The sequence below is a fragment of the Equus przewalskii genome, chromosome 3 (genome assembly GCF_037783145.1).
Source record: "Equus przewalskii isolate Varuska chromosome 3, EquPr2, whole genome shotgun sequence".
NCBI lineage: Eukaryota > Metazoa > Chordata > Mammalia > Perissodactyla > Equidae > Equus > Equus przewalskii.
This window is the reverse complement of record NC_091833.1, coordinates 43,461,811-43,485,866: the sequence shown is the minus strand read 5'-3', so window position 1 is coordinate 43,485,866 and position 24,056 is coordinate 43,461,811. Positions and strand designations below refer to the sequence as shown.

General features: G+C 40.1%; 1 protein-coding gene across 26 annotated transcripts in view; it reads left to right on the top strand.

Moving 5' to 3' along the window:
* BMPR1B (bone morphogenetic protein receptor type 1B) overlaps positions 1–24,056 on the top strand; it is a 377,755-nt gene that overhangs the window by 342,340 nt on the left and 11,359 nt on the right. For all 26 annotated transcript variants that reach the window (XM_070614244.1, XM_070614259.1, XM_070614248.1 and 23 more), the window contains 4 exons: positions 8,368–8,464; positions 9,529–9,667; positions 14,401–14,593; positions 15,392–15,689. In XM_070614244.1, coding sequence (XP_070470345.1) covers positions 8,368–8,464; positions 9,529–9,667; positions 14,401–14,593; positions 15,392–15,689 — 727 coding nt within the window. The remainder of the gene's footprint in view (positions 1–8,367; positions 8,465–9,528; positions 9,668–14,400; positions 14,594–15,391; positions 15,690–24,056) is intronic.

Here is a 24,056-nt window from a genome sequence, read left to right as displayed (position 1 = left end):
TAGATGGAGCCAGAGTCTGGTTAGGACCAGCAGGTGAGGGGGTGTTCTCTGACGAGGCTGAGAAGGCAGGGACTTTCAGAAATAGTGGAGTAAGTCTGTAGAGAACTGAGGGAAAGGCTGTGTAAAGAAGAGAAGCAGCGTAGAGAAGACAAGTCCTTGGTCCAGGGCAGGGTGTGAAGGGGGATGCAGGAGTGGCTGGTGGGTAGACGGAGGATTTACCAGGTGACGGGCTTGGCAGGCGTGTGGTGGCCTTAGGGTTTATTGCTTTGAACTCTGAGGGTCCCAGGTATGCCTAGCTGAGGTCTCTGCAGATCCGCCTTACCCTTTTGGTGCAGTCATTTTGGGGTCCAGGAGAAATCACCGTGGGCCCGCCTGGGGATCTAGTGGTTAAGATCCGGCGCTCTCACTGCGCAGCCCAGGTTCGTCTCTGGTCAGAGAACCATATCTCCTGTCTGTCAGTTGTCATCCTGTAGCAGCTGTGTGTGGCTGTGATGCTGAAAGCCGTGCCACCGGGATTTCAAACACCACTAGGGTCACCCGTGGTGGAGGGGTTTCGGCGGAGCTTCCAGACTAAGACCAGGAAGGAGAACCTGGCCACCCACTTCCGAAAAAAATTGACTGTGAAAACCCATGACTAGCAGTGGAGCATTGTCTGATAGAGCTCTGGAAGAGAGGATGGCGCAGAGAGACCTGGCAGGTTTCTGCTCTGCTGCACACAGGGTCACCAGGAGTCAGAATCAGCTCGACAGCACTAACAACAGTGAGAAGTCAGTGCAGCCTGTGGACTGAGACACTGCGTTTTATACATAGCCATATCATGGAGCTGAAAAAAGGATTTATTACCCACAAGTCCTTGCAAGTACGTGGCACGCCCGGGGCCACACAGCAAGATTGTGGGTAGAAAAAGAGAGGGAGTACCAGTGAGTGGACCTGGGCCTTCACTGGGGAAAAGAGCGGGGGCCTAGCGTTTTGCATGTTCACTCAGTGAATTTAAAACATGTGAGTGGGAATTAGGTGCAGGAGGGAAACGCGGGGTCACTCAAGTAGTTAGTTATATAGGTTACCTAGGGCTTTCTGAAAGGGGAACTTCGTGGGTGGGGCGTCCTGGTTTCTTATCTAGCTGTTTTACTAGTGTAATACTAGTGTAGTGCAGTATTTTACTAGTGTTTTGCCAGTGTGTCATCCAGCTGGCAATATGATTATTTGAGATGGATGTCTTTGAAATGGATCCTTCGCAATCAAAAGCTTAATGTCAAGCACTTACACTACAACTCCCCGACCCTCTGGTTTATACTCCACCCACAAGTCTTGCTCCAGGCACCCCTTGTCCACCTCTTGGCCACCCTGCAGGCCTTGGGGTCTGTGTACCAGCTCCTTGGTCCACCCTCAGAAGGACAGGGGTGGAGAGAGGGCCTCATGGTTCCCGGACATAGGCATGGGGCATTTAGGCAAGAAATTCCAGACTTCTAGGCAGTGGCAGAAGGATTAAATGGAGAGTGGGAAGGGACGAGTTCTGGGGGGACTTGTCCGCTGGGTCCTGCAGACCCCTTGCTCTGTAGGAAGGGGCACAGTCGAAGGGAGGCTGAGCCTAGACCAATTTTCTGGCCTACGGACAATGAAAACCATCATCATCATAACTGTGGTATTTGCTACTGTGAATGGAGCGCTTACTTGGCTCTTTTGTAAGAACTCTACATATACTAACTCTTTTAATCCTCATAACAACCCAAAGAGGAAGGCACTATTATTACTGTTACCCTCATTTCACTGACATGAAAGCTGAGGAACTGTGAGGTTAAGTCCTGTGTGAAGGTGACACAGCCGAAGTGGTGGAGGTAGGAAATGGGCCAGGGACGGCATCTCACTGACTGCCACAGAGAGCTCCGCATGGCGTTCCCAACAAAATGCTTCCACCTATTTAAGACTCAGAACACTCTACGTCAAGAGAAGTTAGCCATTTCACATAAGAATTGATAAACAGTTAATATGATTACTTCACAGCCTTCTGTTTATTCTGTTCGCCTTGCACAGGTAAACATTTTGTCTAGTCTCAGAATATGGTGTTAGAGCTTTGCTCCCTTGCATGTGCGCTCGCTCACTCTCTCCCTCTTCCTTCTCTTTCCTCTTCTGCCCTCTAATTTAACATCTCTTAAGTCCCAGGTGTGTACTAGGCCAGTGGTTTTCAAACTTTAGGTGCATCAGAGTCGCCCATAGGGCTTGTTAAAGCATAGAGGACCACCCCCACCCTGAGTTTCTGATTCCCTGGATCTGCGTGGGCCTCAATAATGTGCATTTCTAAGCAGTTCCCAGGTGATGCTGGTGCTACTGGTCCAGAACCCACACTGTGAGAAGGGCTGCACTAGGTGTTGCCAAGTAAATTATTATATATTATTTAGTAGATTTATTATAAATCTATATGTCAAATTACTATAAAGCGGAGACTGTGTTATTAAAAGAATAGAGAGCTGAAAAATCCAGCTCACCATTTTTTGTTGTTGTTCTTGTTCTTTAATAATTGCTCTTCCAAAAAAGTTAAATGATTAACCTTATCACAAAGCATCTGTATTACTAGGTGCTAAGTAATAACAGGCTTAGGTGAGGTTCTGTTATGAGAGATCAGACAAGTGCTAAGTGTAAAGGTAAATGAGTACAAATAAATTGTCCTTATTGGAAACAAGTAAATGCAAAAGCCTTTTCTACCAATCCAGAGTTTTCTCAGATTCTTTTTTTTTTAAACATAGGTGCATTTGGCAGGAAATTAGAGATATGCGATCACATTCAACAAATATTTATCAATGTATATTTATGTCCTTGAAATTTTATTTGTCATCTTCTGTTTCCAAAAAGAAGATGCAGGGTGGCCAGAATGCAGCTTAAATTCTTTGATGGATAACAGTTTTCCTTCTGCTTTGCTGATTCCATTTCAGCACCAGCAAAGCAGGATAGCCCTAGGGTAACATTCTTTCTCCTGAAGGAGGAAATCAGAAAAGTAATGAGATCAAATGCAGCACCTTCCTCATAAACAATAAAATATGATCTGGGGAGCCCAGTAACACTGCAGCTGGTGCTAAGAGGAGGAAGAGATGTCTGTTCTGATGGAGAGGCTGGTGGGCAGAGGTCGTGGTGGCCTGCTGTCTGGCTCCCTGCCGCAGAATCAGCGATGAAAGGCACTGGATGCAGGGAGGAGCGATGTGTACCCAGACTCGCAGCATCAGATGGTTTGACCAAGATATTGTGAGTAAACTGCTCTCTTGAAGGGGCATGCAGACAAGAGAATTTGATGAAGATTTTTTCCCTCCCCAAAAATTACTTCTTATAGTCATTTCTTTTTATCATTTTTTTTTAAATGAACACTTAAAGTGGAAAACTGGTATTAAAATGAAATGAACAGGAGCCCTTGCTTTGTTAAATGGGATCCTCTAATCTGGCTTTTACAAAATCAACATTCATTCGATTTTTTGAAATAGGTATAAGTTTGTATTTTAAATATGGAAATTACTCATATATACTACATGTGTACTTCATAGAAAATGTATCATAAGTAATATTCTGTTTTGAAATATGGTAATTTCAATGTAGTTTAAGTCAAATTATATAGTATTTTCAAAGTTCAAGTTTATCCTATTTCTTCTCTTACTCAGTTGAAAAATACATTCTGTGCAGTTTACAGATGTGTTTTAAAATGCTATTGTTTAGCTTAGTTATTGCCAATTACAAATTAAATGCTGTAGGTAGCAGGTATTTAACCAGTGAAACAGCTCCCTTACCCTCCACCACACAGATGGGTTGGATGTGTGATAGTCCAGAATGCAAAGAGGAGCCAGACTTGCTTCTGAGACGTCTGTTATGTCCGTGGCAACATAAACCAGCACGCGGGTCTGAGCTAAGTTCCTTGGCGGCGCGTGGCTCTCACATTTCTTGAAATGTACAGGTCCTAACTATTTTGGAATTTCTGTTTAACTTTATATTTGGGACAGATGAAAGGAATTGAGAAACAGTCTGTTTCTTTCTCATCGAACACAATAATCTGGATTTTAAAATTCTGTTGTTACCTCCTTTGTTACCAGGAAATATAATCCTAAATATTTTATGGAGGAAAATAACTAGACTATTATATCTTTGTTCTTATAGTGAATTTATTTCTAGATGTCACTATAAGAGAGAATCCCAATAGATGATATAAGCAAATTACTAGTGCAATATTATTTGTTGACTAAAGTCCTCTGACAAGAATATGCTTTTCAGGCACTTCGTGCTCTCTTAATAGGAAGATGTCTCCAATTTATCCATGATTATAACATTGAGAGCACATATAGAGATTCCTTGAGGTAATCCTATGTCCATGATTCTTTCTAGATATATGTTTTTTCTTCTGTTTCTTGGTTCAGTTATGAACTATCTTCTAACTTTATAAAAATAGTCCTGGCATTTTAAGTCCTCACAAACCACTTCATTATCAGAGAGGAGACCAGCAGTGACAGAATGCTATTTTGTTAGGAAGCCCTGGTGATTCCTACTTGCCTCTCAGTGAGCCAGACTTCCCTGGAGAGTTCTCCGTTCCACTTCCCTGAGCACTTGGACTGATAGCACAGGTAGAAGTCTGCGGCCCTAGAGAGAACTGCGGGTCTGCTCCTTTCCTGATAGGATCTGGAAGGGTTCACTTTCCAAGACCCTGGCAGTGACGGGAGTGTTTACATTGTTAAGGCTCTGAGCACAGGTAATGGCAGATGAAAACATGACCAGAGTGACCAACAGAAACAAAAGGTTTATTGATAAGGATCACCTGCTATTCAAGACAGAAGACAAGGAGGCAGTAGATGGGGCTGCAGGGAGGAGGGTTATTGGAGCAAAGAAGGAAAATGGGAAGGTAATGCTAGCCTTAAAAAGACGTGCTTGATGGGAAGGGAAGAATTCCTCAGATCCTTTCTGGTCTCATCGCTGTCATAAATCAGAAATCCAACAAGATGAGTAATAAATACAGCGTTCTTACAGTTCAGAGTGTATTTTGCATTTGGAAAAGTAAAAGGCGATGAGGCTGAGAGTTGTAGTAAAATTACATCGCTTGAATGAAAAAGTCCTCTGTGTTCATATACTGATAACATGTTGTGTTTATGGAGTTAGCTCCTCTAGTTTTGATTGACTATCCAGCATTCTCTTTGGTTTTCTGCAAAATCTGGCTTTTCGTTTTTGTTATCCTTGAAGTGGGACATCCATGTTAAGCTAAATTTCCAGCGACAGTATTTGCATGTCTGTGTGCCGTGCTCTTTGTACGCCTGTATCTGTACGGACATCGTGACTCACCCCCTGGCTGGTGGAGGTATGGTGCTCACCTCAGGTTTATTTGTTAACTTTGCCTATAACCTGAGGCGGGGGGAGAGGGAAAATTTACTGACAATTCATTGTGTAAAATCTTAGCCTGCTGAATTTTCAGAGCCTACAAGTTATTTTCAAGATTTCCTAAGCAACATTTTTCAGAGGACACATGTGCCGGTTGCATCTGCTGTTGGTGTTACATCCTGAATGGCTTTTTGGACGTGTACTGTAGTGGGTCACGTCCGTGAACTCCTTTTTTCTGGGTCATTGGCAGTGTTCCTGAATTTAATATAAAACAGCTTTTTTTAATGGTCTCTTATTTAGTCTTTTCAGATACAGACTACTCTATTAATATTTTGCAAGTATTGTAGATCATAAATAATTATTAAACATGTATTTTAGACTGATAAGAAGTTATAACATTAACCATTACAAGATTTGGACAAGAAATTAGTATAAAGAACTGTGGATTTTAGTGTCTAATAAATAATCCAAACTTTCTCTGAAATATTTCAAAGATTTATTTTCACTTTATATGTTCATGTTAATTTTCTGATTTTGAGACTTACCTTGTCACTTGGTAAGACAATGTCCTTGTTCTTAGGAAGTGCATTCTGAAGTGTTTATCGGTTAGGGACATTGTGTCTGTGACTTCAAATGATCCACAAATTATACATACATACAACTAAATAAACATAAACATGAATACAAAAATATATATATATACATGTTTTTATATATAGTGAGAGAGGTAGACACACACACACACTGAGAGAGCCAGAGAATTATAAAGCAAATATAGTAAAATTTTAAAAACAGGATATCTCTGTGAAGGGCATATTGGAGTTCTTTATCCTTACAGGTTTTCTCTAACACTGAAATTATTTCAAAATAATTAAAGTATATGTTCACATTGACGGTGAAGTAAAAGTTGTTATAATCTTTCTGAAGGATATTTTGATAATATGTATGAAAAGCCTTAAAATGTATATCCTTCTACTAATAATTCTACTTCTAGGAATCTAAATTAAGGAACTAATCATTGACATGTACATTGCTGTACGTGTAAGAGTATTCATCACAGAATTTTATGTATTACAGCAAAGTTGTATTATAGCAAAATCTTCACAATCTCCTAAATATACATCATTAGAAGATTGACTTTCTAATTAAGATGTGTCTATATGTATACAAGATAGTCTTTAAAACTCACATTGCAGAAGAAAAATTTATTGTTTTGGGACATGTTCACAATATTACAAGTGAAAATTGTATAGTTATAAAGCAATTATAATCATTTTTCCAATTTTTATTGTATTTATTTTTCATTGTAAAATACACATAACATAAAATTTACCATCTTAACTACTTTTAAGCCTTCAGTTCAGTGGTATTAAATATGTAGATAATGTGCAACCATCACCACCATCCATCTCCGTAGTTCTTTTCCTCTTGTGAAACTGAAACTGTATACCCATTAAACATTAACGTCCCCATTCTCCCTCCTCCCAGCCCAGCCAGCAGCCACCATTCTGCTTGTTATCTTTATGGTTTTGACTACTCTAAGTACTTCATATAAGTGGAATCATACAATATTTGTCTTTTTGTGACTGGCTTATTTCACTTCACATAGTGTCCCCAAGATTCATCCATGTTATAGCATATGACAGAATTTCCTTTTTAAGGCTGAATAATATTCCATATGTGTATATAGAACCACATTTTGCTTATCCCTTCGTCTGTCAGTGGACACTTGGGTTTCTTCCATGTTTCAGCTATTGTGGAAAATGCTTCTGTGGATGTGGGTGTATATAATGCCTTTGTGTGAAGCATTTTGCTCATGAACTGGTTTTATTCATTGAAATGATATTGCAAAGGCATTCACTAAAATGTTAGTAGTAATTTTTCTAAGTAGTGAGGTGGTGGAAATTTTTTTTATTTTGTTTTAGTTAGTTGGTGCTTTTCAGGTTTCTTTATGGAACATATAATACTTTTAATTAAAAAAAAAGTTACATTGGGTGGGATAAGGTCCATGCAGTTAAAAGATTTCAGCACAGTTGGAAAACCTCTTGTCCATAGTAACTTTTTACAATAATACCTTTTAAAATTAAATAACAGTAATTACTCTCTCAAGGATATTTGGTGCCCTTAATGAGAATGGTGCTAATTCTATTATTATATAAGTGCACCTAGTTTTAGGTCAGTTTTTTCAAAATATTTTGCAGAGACTACCTGCATGTAATTCACCTGGGATTTTTAAAAAAATAAAATGCTTTGAATAAAAATCTCTGGGGTTAAAGTCAGTAAATATGCATTTGTATAAAGCTCACCAAGTCATTCTTATTTCTATCACGTTTGAGAAATCATGCTGCAAGTAAATCTGATTTGTCAAGACCTGGAGTTAAAACAACATGAATAACATTTAATAATTTGCTCTCTAAAAGGATGACACAGTAATTCTCTGAGTAGACCATACTCATTCTTTTAAACTATGATGCCATTTATGAAAAATTTAGCTGTGTAGTTTTGAAGGGCATCTTTGTTTAAAGTGATGCATATCCATATATTCCATATTTGACAACATTTGAGGAATTCTGTCCCTTTGTATCCATCATAAGATGACTTTGTGTTTTATGTACAATGAATATAGATTCATTTTTATCCAGATTCGTGATATAGAATGCTTCAGAAACCACATGAGAAAAGCCTGTAAACCCATCAGCTGGATCTGAAATAAAGATGAACTGCCTGCTGGTGTTTTAGGGGCACTGATCCATTTACATTTGTTCACTCTGAGTATGTGTGTTCTGTGTTATTCCTTCCGGAGAGGAAGAAATGCGTGCTCTTGAAACAAGTGCCTAGTGAACAATGATTGATGCTGGTTGGACTGACTTAATTTTGAGTGTGTATATATATATTTATCAATTAGCAGATTGAAAGCACCTCTCACATCCTGCATATGGAGCTTAGCAAGTACTTTTAGGAAAGAGTTGCTTCCTAATTTTTAAGTGAAAATATTCTCCATATTATGTCTCTCTTTCTTTTTAATTTCAGATTTTGTTGATGGTCCTATACACCACAAGGCCTTACTTATTTCTGTGACCGTCTGTAGTTTGCTCTTGGTCCTTATCATTTTATTCTGTTACTTCAGGTAAGTTTCCAACATGCAGATGTAGGGTTTTGAGTTTATATTATCTTCCTCACCTACTATCCTACCTGTTGATGTTTTCACCACAGCTTTCTTTGACCCAATTAGATCATAGATTTCACTGATAATATCAGTTACTACTGATAAACATTTGTCCCAGTGAAGCTATTAATAGATACCCATCTCATTTCTGCTTCAAACATCAAAACCATCCAGATACATTTCACCCCTGGGGAAATGTGGGTAGTTAGGGAATTCAGGAGCTACTTATTATGAGGTTTTATTCTAAGCAGAGAAATTGAACTTAGAATTGCTTGAGTAATTCCTTATTTCCTGAGCTAACAATTTCCCCTTAGTATTGAAAGATTTTAAAGATAATTTATACATTAATTATTAAAATAAGTTCGGTTACTATATTAAAATATGCAGTTACAAATTATTTTATGTCACCTAAGAACTTATTTTCTAGTTTGTGAAATATCAAGCACCTTTAAATTCACAGCATTTGCCTTTTGTAATACTCATTTATGATACTATTCTGCAAATGAGAGTTGATTGAAATAAATCCATTTCTAATCAGAGACATTATAATTATTGACAAAATTTTTTAAACTTTTAATTTATTCCTTTTATCTATATTATCGCTTTATACTACCTTAGATGAGAGAGTTAGCTGTAATGTCTTTTGTAAACCAAAAATTTGCATCTTTATTTAATTAGGGACCTTAAAGGGAAAGATCTTAGGGAATGAGTACTGGAGCTATAAAGAAACATTAAGGGAATGTAACCTCCTTGGAAATAGGCAATTGAAAGGAAGAGAGAAGAAAAATTATACATGATTGAGACTGAGTAAAATCAGGTAATTTATTTTAAAAAATAGGTTAGCAAAATAATTGTGATTTATATTTTGGAAATCATAACTAAGGGTAATAAATACTGAGCATTTAATCTTGTATCATATTTATGTGCTAAAATAAAACCTACTGTGATGACTCTTTTTTTTCTCTAGTGTTTGCCCCATCATTGCAGTCTAGTGTCTAAGACTATCTTCCTTTATGCATCTTTAGGTATAAAAGACAAGAAACCAGACCTCGGTACAGCATTGGGTTAGAACAGGACGAAACATACATTCCTCCCGGAGAATCCCTGAGAGACTTAATTGAGCAGTCCCAGAGCTCGGGAAGCGGATCAGGCCTCCCTCTGCTGGTATGAGAAGAGCACATCTTGAAAGTGAAGGAAATGTCTTCTAGGAGGAAATGTCAGTAATGACAGGATTTCATTTTACTGAAGCAGATAGGACAGTGGACAAAGAGAAAGCTCTGTGCAGTCAGTTAGACATCAGATCTCAGATGAGGACTTCCTGATAACAGTTTGACATGTTGGGGGTAAGGTGATTGTTTTTTAATGTCAGTATATGGTTACAATCCAGCCCCTCAGACGTTCTGGTAAAGAGCAGATTAGCAAACATTCAGCGTGGGGCCATCTTCCCTCTGCTTTCAGTAAGGATAGCATTACTGCAGTTTGGCCTGGCTTTTGAAGGCGAAGTATTACAACCAACTGGGACCTGAGTCCTCCCACAAGGGAAGAAGGCTGCATTTCAGCTGGAGGGTTTATGTTTCCCAGTGAAGTCTTGGCTTTTCCATTCAGGAGAGGTTTAATATTTTGGTGGTCAACACTGCCAACCTTGGAGAAAATATATACCGAATCCAAGGCACTTGCTTTAATGAGGAAAACATTTGGTCCCTTTATGGACCATGCAAAAAGATTGTTGGGACTCAGGATGGAAATAACAATTTTAATGAGAAATAGTTTCCTTAATAAACTCTTAAGATGGATTTTCCTAATCTTTATTGTCTGGTTCTGACTGAACGTCTTGTTTACTTGATTCCTTTGGTGACTTTTTATTTAGTACTAAAAGTAACATTTTTAAAAATCTCGAGCCAGGAATTTCTTTTATAAATCTTTTTTTATTGATATACAAAAAAGCTGTGTATATTTAATGTATACAACTTGAAGAGTTTGGAGGTGAGTATACATCCATGAAACTGTCACCACAATCTAGGCCGTAAACATATCCATCACCTCCAAAAGTTTCCTCCTGCCGTCTTTATTTGCTGCTTATTATTATTATTATTTTATGATAAGAACACAACATAAAATCTGCTCTCTTAGCACATTCTTAAGACTACAATACACCGTAGTTAACTGTAGGCACCGTGCTGTGCAGTAGAGCTCTAGGACTTGTTCATCCCGCATAACTGAAACTCGGCGTGCTTTGACTAACGTCTTCCCTGGAGTTAATAGACCAGACACAAAAGCTCTTATGAGGGGGTCATTATGACCAAGCTGATGCCACTTAGGATGTAAATTCCTTTAAGGTAAAAGTTTGTATTATCAAATTGCTTGACTTTTATTTTTAGAATTTAATTAATATATACAAATGCATTTCTTTTATTTAAAAATCTGTATTGTTATACTTTTTCTAAAAAGAAAAGTACAAATATCAAAATCCCCTTTGCTATTAATGAATCAGATACTTATGCTCTTGGAATTGAAAACTATTTTTCTTCTAACCCATCTTTCTTATTACTGTGGAGTTATCTCTCTAAAATTCTTGACCTTTCTGTGTTACTTCCCTGGATAGGACATCCTAATGCCCAGCGGTGTCATGGGCCTCCTTTCCTAGCTGGGCGTGTAAGGCACCCCTCTCCTCCCACCTTTCCCCACCTGCTCCTGAGCTCTAGCATCAGCCTCGAGCAATTGTTTCACAGATACAACATGTGTTTTTAAAGTCCATGTCTTTGCAAATGTAATATCTTTCTGGAGAGTTCCTCAGACTTAAGGCTCAAGGCTACCTCCGTTTTATCTCTATGGCAACTTACCCCAGGCTGAGCCGGTCCATTTATCTTCTGTCGTAACATTCTGCTTATATTACCTCTGCAGCAGTTTAAAACAATGCTGGGACTGGCGTTCGTGCAGCTGTGTCTTTAGCTGTGTCCCCTCTGAAGAGGGGAGACCACATTGTGTTCCCTTTGTGTCCTCAGTAGAGGACCTGAGTGATTAAAGGGACTGCTCAACCATGTGTTTTAAAAAGCTTTCAACTCCAACTTTTAATATCTATGAAAATATCATTTTATTTCTATAATCTAGGTACCAAAAAATAGTGTTTGGCTGTTAAGCATACAGTGGTTAAAGCATCCAGATTGCCAGGATTCCAGTCCTGGCCAGACACCAGGCTTTACAACTGTGTCCTCATTTAATGCTCAGGGCAGCCCTGTGAGGCAGCACCAGAAATCCACCCCGTGTCGCACATCGGGACCTGGGCCCAGATGGTCAGCTGCTACAGCGTGGAGAAGCCAGGGGTCAAACCCAGATGCTCTGCCTGTAGGATCTCTGCTCTTAATGTTCGAGAGATGTGAACCAAATGTTGCTTAAATAAAACAAAGAAGAGTATTTGATAGGGGCAGGATGGAAAGGAAGAGCCTATAAAACCTAGTTTAGTGAAGAAAAATTCTCAGTATTAGAGAAGTTATATTTTCAGGTTGTTGATGTTATAATAAATCTCAAAATACAAGTGTATTTTTAATTTCTGAATATAATTTAGTGAGACTTTTTCTAAGTTATTCCTATTCTTTCGAGCATTGCCAATTTCATCAGTATTTTCATTAAGTTATAAGAAGATATGTTATCATTAGAAAAGAAGCAGATGGAAAACTATTTACATGAGGAAATGTTCCATGGCTTTACAGAAGCAATGCTGTGAATTAAGTATAATATTTCTTTAACAAATGGAGAAAGTCTCCTCTCAGGTCAGTGAGTTAACTCCTTGTGGATTTGGCTCTGAACGCTCAGTGCTCGTGGTGCTTCTGTCCCCTCACGTGGGAATGGACATAGACTGACGGTTTGCTCACAAAGCAGGTTGACTCCTGAAGGGAGTTCCTTATTTCCTTCAGGCTGAGTGGCTTAATTGCATGTCAGCAATGCTTGAATTTTTCAATCTTCTTAGAAAAACTTTTTAAAAAAGACTCTTTTCCCAAAAAGCTTTCAGTCTGATATTAGTGCTGTTAATTGTTCTGGCAATAGCTGGCATTACCTCTTGAATTGATAAAATCGGCCGTCATGCAAAAACAGAACCCATCCTAATTGGTAGACATCTGTGGCAGGCAGAATAATGGCGCCCCAAAATGTCCAGCTCCTAATCCCTAGACTCTGTTATTTTGCATGGCAGAGGGGAATTAAGATCAGTAATCAACTGACCTTGAGATTATTCTGGATTATCTGGGTGGACTCAATGTAATTACATGGTCCGTAAATGTGCAAAAACAAAAAGAAACACTTTGCTTACTTGAGGCAAGGCATATATCTGCAAAAAAGTATGTTCCAGTGTTCTGATCAGATCTTATAAGAGCTCTGTGCTGGGTTCTTTGTGTATATCTCACAAATTATGTAAATAGTCACCACTATTTAGCCCTTTTAGTCATGGAGTTCTTAAAATATTTTACTGTAAGCGCGAATGGGATAAAGAGCATGTATAAAGAGTCATTTAACCGCTATGCCACTTAACTGTCATGTTTTTTTCTCGTTGTCTCTACTACACTCTCTAATTATTCAGAGCTCTCTATAGCTTAGATTTCTCTCCAGCTCTAAGCTATTGTTTTACCTGTCCATTTTACATTTTTTTCAATTGAGACCATGATGGTTTATAACATTGTGTAGTTTCCATTTTACTTTTTCGATTGTGTTAGTTAACTGTTCCACTTCAAAGCATAATTTTCAATAATTCTTGCTACTTGCTTGTTTTTCATTCCATCTTCTACTTCTTTACATGTTTCATGTTGCGTTCCTTAGCATTCCGTATCTGAAAATTCCAGGTATCTGTAATCTGAAGATTTAATATCTATTTGGGTTGTTTCTCTCGACTCTCATTTATAGTGGCTATTTCCTTTTGTTTTAAGGAATTTATACTTTGGGATCTTCTTTTCCTCTCTCCTTTCCTTCTCTTGCTCCATTTTCCTTTTTCCCACCGTCACCGCACATCCTCTCAACCCTGCCTCCCTCCCCTCCTTGGAGATTTCTTTTGGGAGCCCGACAATGCATTACAGTTTTTTATTTCTTATATTTTACCCTTGATCAAGTGGTATGGTGGCAAGAGTTCCTTCAGAGTATCTTGTATCTCATCATCGTGATGGAATGAAGTTTTCTGCAAACGATTTCCTCAGGAGAGGATTTGTGTTTGTGTTTGCTGGGAGCCATGGTGAGCTACCACCCTAGGGCAAATTTAGTATCATTTAGTGGTCCCAGCTTCATGCTGGGGTCCTAGTTTCAGTTTCTCTAATTTTAAAGAGTCGAAGTTTGTATTCTGTATCCCAGTGTTGGTGTTATTCCTTCCCCAGACAGCAACCTGGCTTTTGTATATGCTTAATGCTTATCTTTCCCTGCTCTGGTCTCAACTCTTACCGCCCTCTTTCCCTCCCTTCCTCCCTCCGTCCCTCCCTGCTTGGAGATTTCCTTTATTTCTTTGTGTGCCCAACAATGCAATAGACGTTTGTTTGTTATATTTTATCCAAGTGTATAGTGGCATGAGTCCCTTCAGAGTATCTAGTATGGCACTATAGTGGTGGAAGTGAAAAATATTCTCTTCTGCCACTTACTGTGAATGCTTTCAGGGTTTTTTCTCTATGAAAGTGGTAATAGGTAGAATGAAATATTTAATAATTTGGAAGCAGTGTTTCAAACATTCAGAATCCACAATCCATCTCAAATACATTTCAAAGAGGGCAGCATGAATTAGTAAATACTAATAACTCATCTATATAAAGAAAAACTACTGACTAAATATATTTTACATGCAGTAATTGTTTCCTTTCTGGAAAAAAAAAAAGATTAAACAAATCTGGAGTGCTGTGAGCATACTAACAGAGCGTTTTGGGATTGAACAGGTCCAAAGGACGATAGCGAAGCAGATTCAGATGGTGAAACAGATTGGCAAAGGTCGCTATGGGGAAGTCTGGATGGGAAAGTGGCGTGGCGAAAAGGTAGCTGTGAAAGTGTTCTTCACCACTGAGGAAGCCAGCTGGTTCCGAGAGACAGAAATCTATCAGACGGTGCTGATGAGGCATGAGAACATTTTGGGTGAGTAGAAGTCGGAGAGCAATGTTCAGGGTTTCCTAGCTATCCTCTGTTTTTCTGTTAACCTCTGCGTGTTAACCCATCTGTCTAGACCTGTTATGAAATATAGAGACATTTTCTTCTTGGCACGAGCCCAAGAACGTCATAAGCTTCTAATGGGAGACCTCACAGGAGGAATGACTAAGACTCTTCTACGAAGGAATGGTGGACTAGAAATGGAATACGCTCAAATGTTTTTTTTCTTCTGGGACAGGAAATGTAAATGGAATACCAGAATTTCTTAGGGTTTCTTCGGGATTTGCAGGAGCACGTTTTTGTTTAAATGTTGTGAGAAGTTACAGGAATTTTATCTGCTGGGTTTATTTATATCCAGAATTGATTTCCTTTTTATTTTCTCAAGTTAGAAATGATCTAGCTGGAGCATTCCAGGGGAAAGAGGGTAAGCTAATTGTGGAATGTCCGCCTTGACTCAGGACCCTGTTTTTGTAAACAGTGGCTTATGTGTTACTATAATACCATGAACTATTTACTGTTAACTTAAAATAGTTTAAATATCAACTACTGATTGGAAAAAGATCATGTTTTCAGATACAAACTCTTAATGTTTCTCTACCTGTACTGTTTTGATTGCCTCTGATTGGTATTAGTAACTTAATACTGTCATAGGCGTAATCAGAAAACTGAATGAAATGCTACGCAAAAAAACCCTATGACAAAGAATGATAGTTGAGAATGTGAATTATTCCTTATAATATTCAGAAAACACTTTGCTCTAAACCTTTCTGTCTTTTTTCCTTTTAGGGTTCATTGCTGCAGATATCAAAGGCACAGGGTCCTGGACCCAGCTGTACCTGATCACAGACTATCACGAAAATGGCTCCCTCTATGATTATCTGAAGTCCACCACACTAGACACTAAGTCCATGCTGAAGTTAGCCTATTCTTCTGTCAGTGGCTTATGTCATTTGCACACTGAAATCTTTAGTACTCAAGGCAAACCAGCAATTGCCCATCGAGATCTGAAAAGTAAGAACATCTTGGTGAAGAAAAATGGAACTTGCTGTATAGCTGACCTGGGCCTGGCTGTTAAATTTATTAGGTTAGTATCATGGTGTACAGTACGCTTTTTATGAATCTTTTCTATCACTTTTTATAGATTATACATTTTGTAGTTCAGAGCTTCTGGGATATTTAGTGGAGGGGGAATTTTATTAGCCTTGACTTTTCTTTGGAGGGAAAAAGAAGAAACATTTTATTTGCAACACAGAGTGTTTGGGTCAGTCCCATTGTTTCTGATGTCATCAGTGAACTGGCTTCCAGACAGTGTTCACATTAAGTTCGCAGCTGTCATGAAGCTATTCAGAAAAGAGGTAGCTAATGTCTGGGATTATGTGATCACAATTCTGTGTGACATTTTTAAGTAGGAGAAGGTTTCAGGAAAGATCTACAGATTATGAAGTGATAAAGACTGTGGTTTTTTTGGCATGATAAAAGATAGATAACTTGCATAGGTGTTCTATGAAAAATTTAGAAACTAATAAGGAAACACAGCCATGATTCAGCACTATCATATTGTCACTTAAGCAGTGACTATGGCACTGGACACATAAACCAGCACGTGTTATGAACGGTGGTCTTCAGCCCCCTGGGGGCTTCTTGGAGTGACACCTACTGGTCATTCTGCCTTTGCAGAATGGGGAGGGGGTGCCTAATGTTAGGGCTCTCTTTTGCTTACCCTCCCTCTAAGCGAGCAGCTGCTTTTAGCTTGCACATGATTTGATTGAAAGAAATGGTTTCTCTGCTTTGAAAACAAAACCAAATGAGTTTGCAAACCACTGGTATAGAGGGGTCATCATATACCTACATTTTTAAAAACTCAATTCAGGCTTGGCCTTATTAAGTTGTTGGGCCCTCTTGTGGATTTTTTCCAGATGACTCTGTAGAATATGGAGAAGGGAACAAAGGAAAAGCCATGTAGATTTAAAAAACTCATGAGAAAGACTAATGGGTTGGTATTTTGACCCAGAAATGAAGACTGAGGTGTCATTTAGTAATAGGCCCCACATATAGGAAGGCCATCAGCATTGAGAGGATGGCAAATTGAGGTCCTCCATCTTTCAAAACAAAGCAGGAGGAGATGATTTGTACTATCAATTTAAGATAGAAATATGAAACTCCTGCCAATAAAGATTGTTAAATCCTCCCTCTCAACTGGATTCTTTTTTCTGATCTACAACCTTTTTCAAATCTCCTCTACCAAAAAAATTCCCACGGTGTTTCTCAAATTACCAGCCTCTGTCCTTTTCTCCCCTTGAATTTCTCCAGAGTTCCAAAGAGTAACTGCTTTCCTGATCCAGTAATTCGTAATATCTTGTAATTTGGCTTCTCCTCCATTCCCTTCTGAAGCTCCTTTCCCAAGGGACCCCCCTGCTCTTTGTCACCAGAAGCCTTTCCTATGGTCGCTCTACTCTCCACAGCGCCCAAGCCCTTCTTCCTTCTGTTATTCCAGGTGCACCTTCTCTCTCTCTCTCTGGGTTCTGCTGTCTACCTCTTAACTGTTTTCTCCCTGCTATATTTCCTGCTCTCTCTGCTTTCCTTCCTGGTTCCCAGTTTGGGTTGATCCATCCTAAAATGTGAGATGCCACATATTTCCTTTGTTCTCTAAGTTTTTGGTTTGCTCAATTGAATGAATGCTGTCTCCATAATATTCCCACTTGAACTGGGCAGTTTTGGGTCCTCTCTACCATTTTTCTAGACTCTGGAGTAGAGCATTTTATAGTTACTTCCTCTTTGTCTTTCCCATTTCCAATTTTTTCTACATGCTGCTGCCAGATGTATTTTGAGGAAGATTGTCCCTGAGCTAACATCTGTGCCAGTCTTCCTCAATTTTGTATGTGGGATGCCACCAGAGCATGGCTGCTACCGAGTGGTGTAGGTCCACGCCCAGGATCTGAACCCGCAGACCCAAGCCACAGAAGCAGAGCACACTGAACTTAACCACTGGGCCGTGGGGCTGGCCCCCAGATGTATTTTCTTGAAGCATAATTTTGGACATCATCATAACTTCATAGTTTCCCACAGCTTTGGGTTAAAATGTAGTTTCTATTCTGAATACTTTATATGTTCTCATACCTCCAAGTGTTTTTAACTTGGTTTTCTCTTTACCTGAATACCCAACATCCCCTCCTCTATTTAGATAACTGCTTCTTATCTTCACAGTATCTTCCTTTGGGACAGCTATTATTATTCCCTCACAAATCTGACTTTAGTCAGTCTTCTTATATCCTCCCCGTGACCCTGTGCATACCATCGTGACATTTCTCATGCTGTTGTGCAGTCATCAGTGACTGCTTATCTGTCATTCCCAAGGGAGGCTAAGCTCCATGAAAGTAGATACCGTGTTTTCTCAAATTTGCATCCCTAGTGCCTTTCCCTGGTGCCCCTTACTTAGGTGTTGCTTCAAAATTTTGTCTAACGGATAAATGAATGATTCTGTGTGGACTACAGGATGAAGACACAAAGCGCCTTTTCTTAGCTCCAGAGATCCTACACCCACAGGATTGAGTCCGCCTTTCTAGTGTTATAGCCCACAGACTCTCCAGCGTGCCTGCTTTCTTCTGTAAGACTGAACTCCGTGGGTTTTCTCCACATGCACTTGTTTGCCCCTGCCTTGCTTTCCATGCACAGTCCCCAGCTTGGAATACACGTGCTTCTCCAGGTACCGCAATCCAATCTCGGAGTTGCCTTTAAGTCACTTTATGCATCCCCCAGCAAGGAATGATGGCATCATCTTCTCTACTCCTCTAGTAATTTCCTGGCTCTTGTCTTCTTGATATTATAATTCTTTTAGTACATGCCTCATCTTTCCTACTAGCCATGGGCATCTTGAGAGCAGCATCCATGCCAAATTATAGGTATTCCAACATTGTTTTCCATCAATAATTGAGAACTCATTTTCTTTATAGAACTTTAAGTAAATAAAGAAAGTGCATATCTATTATATTTCTGAAACTTAGTTCTGATTAATGTAAGGGAATGAATTGAATGACCTCTCAAATTTCATGCAAAGCCTGTTTCTAGGAAGTGGAGGGGAATGCTTTAAAGGATAATTCAGAGGTTGATCTGGCATATAATTGACTAGTTCATCAAGAGAGGGAAGATGTGAGGATGCTGGCTCAGATGTGCTGCTGTAATGGTCGCTGGATGCGCAGACCTCACATGGCTAAGGAGGAGCAGCAGGACCATTTTAGCTTTCAGGGCCTCAGTTTCCTCCTCCATTAAATGAGGTTGCATTTGATAATATCAGAGGTCCTTTTCACGTTTTTATTTTCTATGTGTCAAAAGAACTTTGCTCTTCTCAATTTTTGAGCCTCACTTTTAAACCTTGCTTTATATGCTTCTTTGGTTTCCACTCTTTTCCTAATTTGGGGTGCATGTGTGTGCACACAGCTATTTAGAGCATTTTATTACAAGAGGGGTCAAAGCTAACCCAGTGTTGAGTTCTCAGACTTCATATGTGAACTTCCTGTGAGAACTTAATCTTTACCCTGGTCTCTATATGGTAAGTGTTCTCTCAGGCTTTTAGGTCATTTCTGGGAGGTTCCCAGGGAAGTTGAGAGCCACAGAGAGAGTGGACTGTGCTTTAGAGATTTCCTGCTCATATAAATTTTTTGTCCTGTATTGGTTTCTTCATGCGCTCTCTTGAAAATGATGTAAGGGCTGATGCATTTCCTGCCTGCCAGAGATTTAATCCAGGTGATGCTGTGGCAGACGTTACTATTACCCCAAACCTCCCTTTGGAGGAGAAAACAATGACACGTGAAATCCTGGAAAGGAACTTAGAGGGCTTTTCACTTTTCACTCTGAGGATCAAGCAACCCCTCTGGTACTTAGGTGTCGGAATAATATATTTTCTTAGGGGGAAAATAAATCCTGGCTTAGAGCTTCTCAGGTATTAAATTTTAAATAGGAAACCTACAATGAAGACTGGACTGTCACACACATCTCCCAGTTGATGATCGTCAAATTGTCCAGGTGAGGGGAGACGGAGGGGCCCAGCCAGGAGGGACTGAATTTCCTCGCAGTCTTTCTGTTGTCATTATTTTGAGCACTGCTTCTGGTTTGTATACTGAGTGGTTTTTTTTTTTTTTAGTGATGTGGCTAAATGACTTGCTAAAGTCACAGACCAAGCTAATTAGTGGCAGAGTCAGCACTCCTAGGCGAGGTTTCTGCAGCCATACCTACCTTCTGTTGAAGACTTTTTAGTTCTAAAATTTTGTTTCTAGGAAGACCTGAGATCCCTCAGGATTTAATCATAGAAGCAGTGAGTCCGTTGGGAAGTGCTGTGGAAAACTCTCCTCCTTGGTTCCCATCTGACTGGGCAGAGTTCACTGCAGCGGGTCGTCCCGTGGCTGCTTACAAGATGCTGCAGGAACACGAAGGGATGTGCGGCGCCCCTTCTTCTGAAGCCTCGTGATGACCTTTGATGCTCCCAGAGGTCGTTTTAGCCTTTCAAAGAGGTGATGCCATATTTTCCAGCATATGTCTTGTCTAGTTAATTTCCAACATCAGTTGTCAGCCACAGACAAACCAATGGGCTCCCTCACGTGTCTTCTGCCCCCCTGCCCTCTTTCACTGTTCTTTAAAGTTCAGTTCTTATTTTTAAAAACTTTTTAGATTATTAAAGGTGTACAGTGTTTGCTTCTCCTCTTTCTCTGTTACCTTTTTATCTCCCTTCTCCCCCTCTCTCCCTTTCCTCTCTGTTTTAGGCATCAGCAACATCCAGCAGAAGACCACCCGCACGTGTGCAAAGCCTCAGTGAGGGAGAGCCACCTTGCTGGCGCTAACAGCTCAGCTCCCAAGCTGGCATCTCAGGGCCCCGTGGGCTCTGCACGTGGCTCTCATGAAACTCCGCCTTCAGTTGATGGTACAGTGGGAATGCACGCTGTGCTGGACCAAGCAGTGGCTTTTTCCTTTACATGACACTCTGGAAAGAATTCCTGCTATGGATTTATAATTAGGAAGCGTAATTAACATGAAAGATATTTAATACAAAACAAGGTTAAGACAGATACTATATTTTTAAAGACCCCATTTATTCCCTGCCATCAAAATAAACATCTTTTGCCTGCCCTTCATCCAGTGTGTAGTGGCCGAGAGTATAAGGCATGCCCTGTTCCACTGAGTCCTGTGGGGAGCTCAGGTCCAGTCTCCAGTCCACCCAGGATCCTAGCTGGAGGCTCTGCTGACAGCCTCTTTGCACCCACGGGAGCTCCATGATCCCATCCGTCAGGGCTGTCACCCCTGCAGTGCACACACGCCACTCTAGGCACCAGTGTCAGACCAAGGGGGACACTGCGGAAAGCCTGCTGGGTCCAGGCAGTAAGGAGGTACACTGTCTGTAGACAGTAAAACTGCATGAAATTAGCACCATGTGCCAAGATTCCCAATGATGTTAGCACTACATCCCCAGCAGGGTGCGTTGCTGCCACCATCCTTTCCTTGGTATGCCATCCTGGCACCTTCAAAAGAGAAGAGGAAGAATATCTTCTCATTTCCTTTCTTTCTTCTCTTCTCTCTCACTGTCTCACAGTCTCAGAGTCTTTGCTCCACTCCCCCTGCCTGAAGCAGTTGCCTTGGGAACTCTCACTTACTTTGTGTCCTTTTGGGTGAGAAGAGCCACTCAAAGTGTGTGCACACCAGGAGGCCCTTTGGTCATCAAGGTAGACCTCTTATTCCGCTCGGCTGGCATTTTCTTTATCATACCACTGACATCCAAGTGCTTTTGGTCAGAAATTAGAACTTTTGTTTTCATGCCTTTTTAAGTAATCCTAGCTGAGCACACCTTGCATTCTGAGATTCAAATAAAATTACGCTTTATCGTCCCTAGTCCTCCCAGCACAGTCGGGGACGCAGTGTCATCCACAGCGTGTCGGGGCATCCTGAGGAGCCTTTCCTGTTTGCCTTACCAGTCTATAGCTCTGCTGTATCTTGTCCCTGTTCCCCATGTCGTAGCTGCTGATTCTGCTCTTCCCAAAACACTGTCAGCTCAAGCTTGAAGAGATCTTTACTGGGATATGTTGTAGGGTATTGAATTTAATCATGAAATTCATGCTGTCAGAACAATTTTCCTGATTTTTTGTTCCTTCAGGGCCTTAACATCTTGTCCCGACCCTAGGCCAGAGGGGAGAGCCCCTCTTCTCCCTCGCTCACTTGCCCCTTACCCCACCCTCCCAAGTTACTGTTCGTTTCTTCCTCAAGAAAACTTTAGGTGCTTTTATTTTATCCTGTCTGAGCCCTGCTCTCCCTAAACTTCATAAAGAAAAATGCCTATTAAAGTATGATTCTAAAATAGTGTTTTTTCCTAGAGAGGAATTTACCCCAAATCCCTTAATTTAGTTTATTTTGTTCACATTATATGTATATATATATATATTTTTCCCCCAATTCTACTTAAGTCTGTATCACACTGGTATTCACATTAACAGGGACAAAAGCCATGTTGGATCTCTTGGAAGTATTAAGTATAAAAACATAAATGGGTAAAAGTGCCTGCCCCTGTGATTCTCTAAACCCAGCTCTTCAGTCGTGGCCCCTTTGTGCAAATGCATCCCACCCTTCTGCGTGGAGGAGAGAAGAGAGGCCGTGTTTACTCTGCCGTGAAGACAGCATCCATGTCTTTGATGCAATATTTCCAGTTCTCCCTGGTGGAAACTCATCTTCTCTGTAATTTTGCCCAGTTTATTTAGACGACTTTTGATCCTCAGACCCTTATGCCTCTAACAAGTGCCTGAATCCTTGAAATGAAAATTTTTCTAGGTCCTCATCCTGCTGAGTTTTTTCATTTATAATATATTTAATTATAATATATTTTAAACATATAGAAAGGTATAAAAAGTAATGAGGCACTCATGTAATACCTTAACATTATCAAATGTTAACAATTTGTCTTATTTTTGCCTCGTCTTTCTTCTGAAAAGAATTCCGATGTTGGAGATAGCCCTGTTGGCATTCTCTTCGTTATTTCACTCTCCTTTTTCCCTCCCAGAAATAACCAGTATCCTGAAGTTGGTATTATCTTTCCTGTACATGACTTTATAACTTGGCTGTGTGTGTGTAGCTGTGCAGTACGTAGGATGAGGCGTGGCTTGGGGTTCATTTCTCTGGCTCTGCCCCCCTTGTGCAGTATCCATCTTTTCTTGCCGACTGTCCTTCTCGCGCCTCCCGGCCCCTCCATGGAAAAGGAAGCGAGGAAAGCTGAAGGAGTGCGCACCTTGTCTGCCTTCTTTCTCCTTCCGTGACTCTGCCCTCTTCCTGCGTGCTCCGCACTCTCTGACTCTACTTCCTGTCTCTTTTCTTCATTTCTTCTTGCTGGCGCTGTGTTAAATCCCTTTAGTTTCTATTTTTGATCTTGAAGATTAATAGAAGCTCAGTTTTTCTCTGCCCTTATTTGGGAACAGGTAAGAGGATGTTTCTGAAAACCTGAGAGAGAAATGCAGGTTAATTACTTTCAAGTATAGAAACGCTCCTGAGGGAAGAAGAGACAGAGTTGTATGTCTTGGAGGATCTGATACTTTAGAATATCAGATATGAATTACTTACAGTGAGCATGTTTGTTGTTTAAATGTACTGCTAAGGCATTTGCCACTAGGTTAATAGTCATCTCTTACAAAATTAATTTTCTTAACAAAATTCTTGTATGTAATGTTTCATTTTATGGTCTATATATAATAGAGGTTTTCATATTTCTCTTTAAATTATCCATAGCGAAGTTTATTCTAGAAAGACCTTCTCCTCCTTTGGTTTAAAGTATATTCTTTACCTATCGTGTGCAGAGCACACTGTGAGTGGAGATGATTGGGGCTGTGTTCTCTAGGGACATACCAAACAATGACAGATGAGTTTACAAGCTTAGGTTGGAAGATGAATATTTATTTATGTACTGCAAAGGAGGATATTTATGCAAATACTCTGAGGTAAGATATTTATTCGAATACTATTAGGAAGACACTTGGGTGGGGAGAGGAAGCGGGGGAGGGACGGGAACATGCTTAGCCCATTTGATGGACAAGCAAAATCCTTGACTGTGTGCTTTTTTTCAGTGTTTGAGGGAATGAGAGGTTAGAGATGAATATGTATATAGTTCAGCCATCACAAGTCTTAATTCCATCATCAGGTAACAGTTACCTTTCAGTTTGCCAATAGGCGTCCATGTCACAAATTTCATTAGCCCTTCCTGACCTCCCAAATCCAAATAAAACATCAGGGAGCTAAGAGTGAGAATGGGAAGGAGTTGCCTAAAGTCTTCATCAGCTGTGGTCAGAGTCTGTCTTTGGCCTACACGCACTCCTTTGGGGCCCATGCTAAGACTGTGCTTGGTTTCCTTTCTCAGTGCGTGTTCTGGAATTAACTTAGGCCCTATGTTCTCTTCTTTCCATCTGCAAGCCCTCATGTTTGTTTCTCTTCA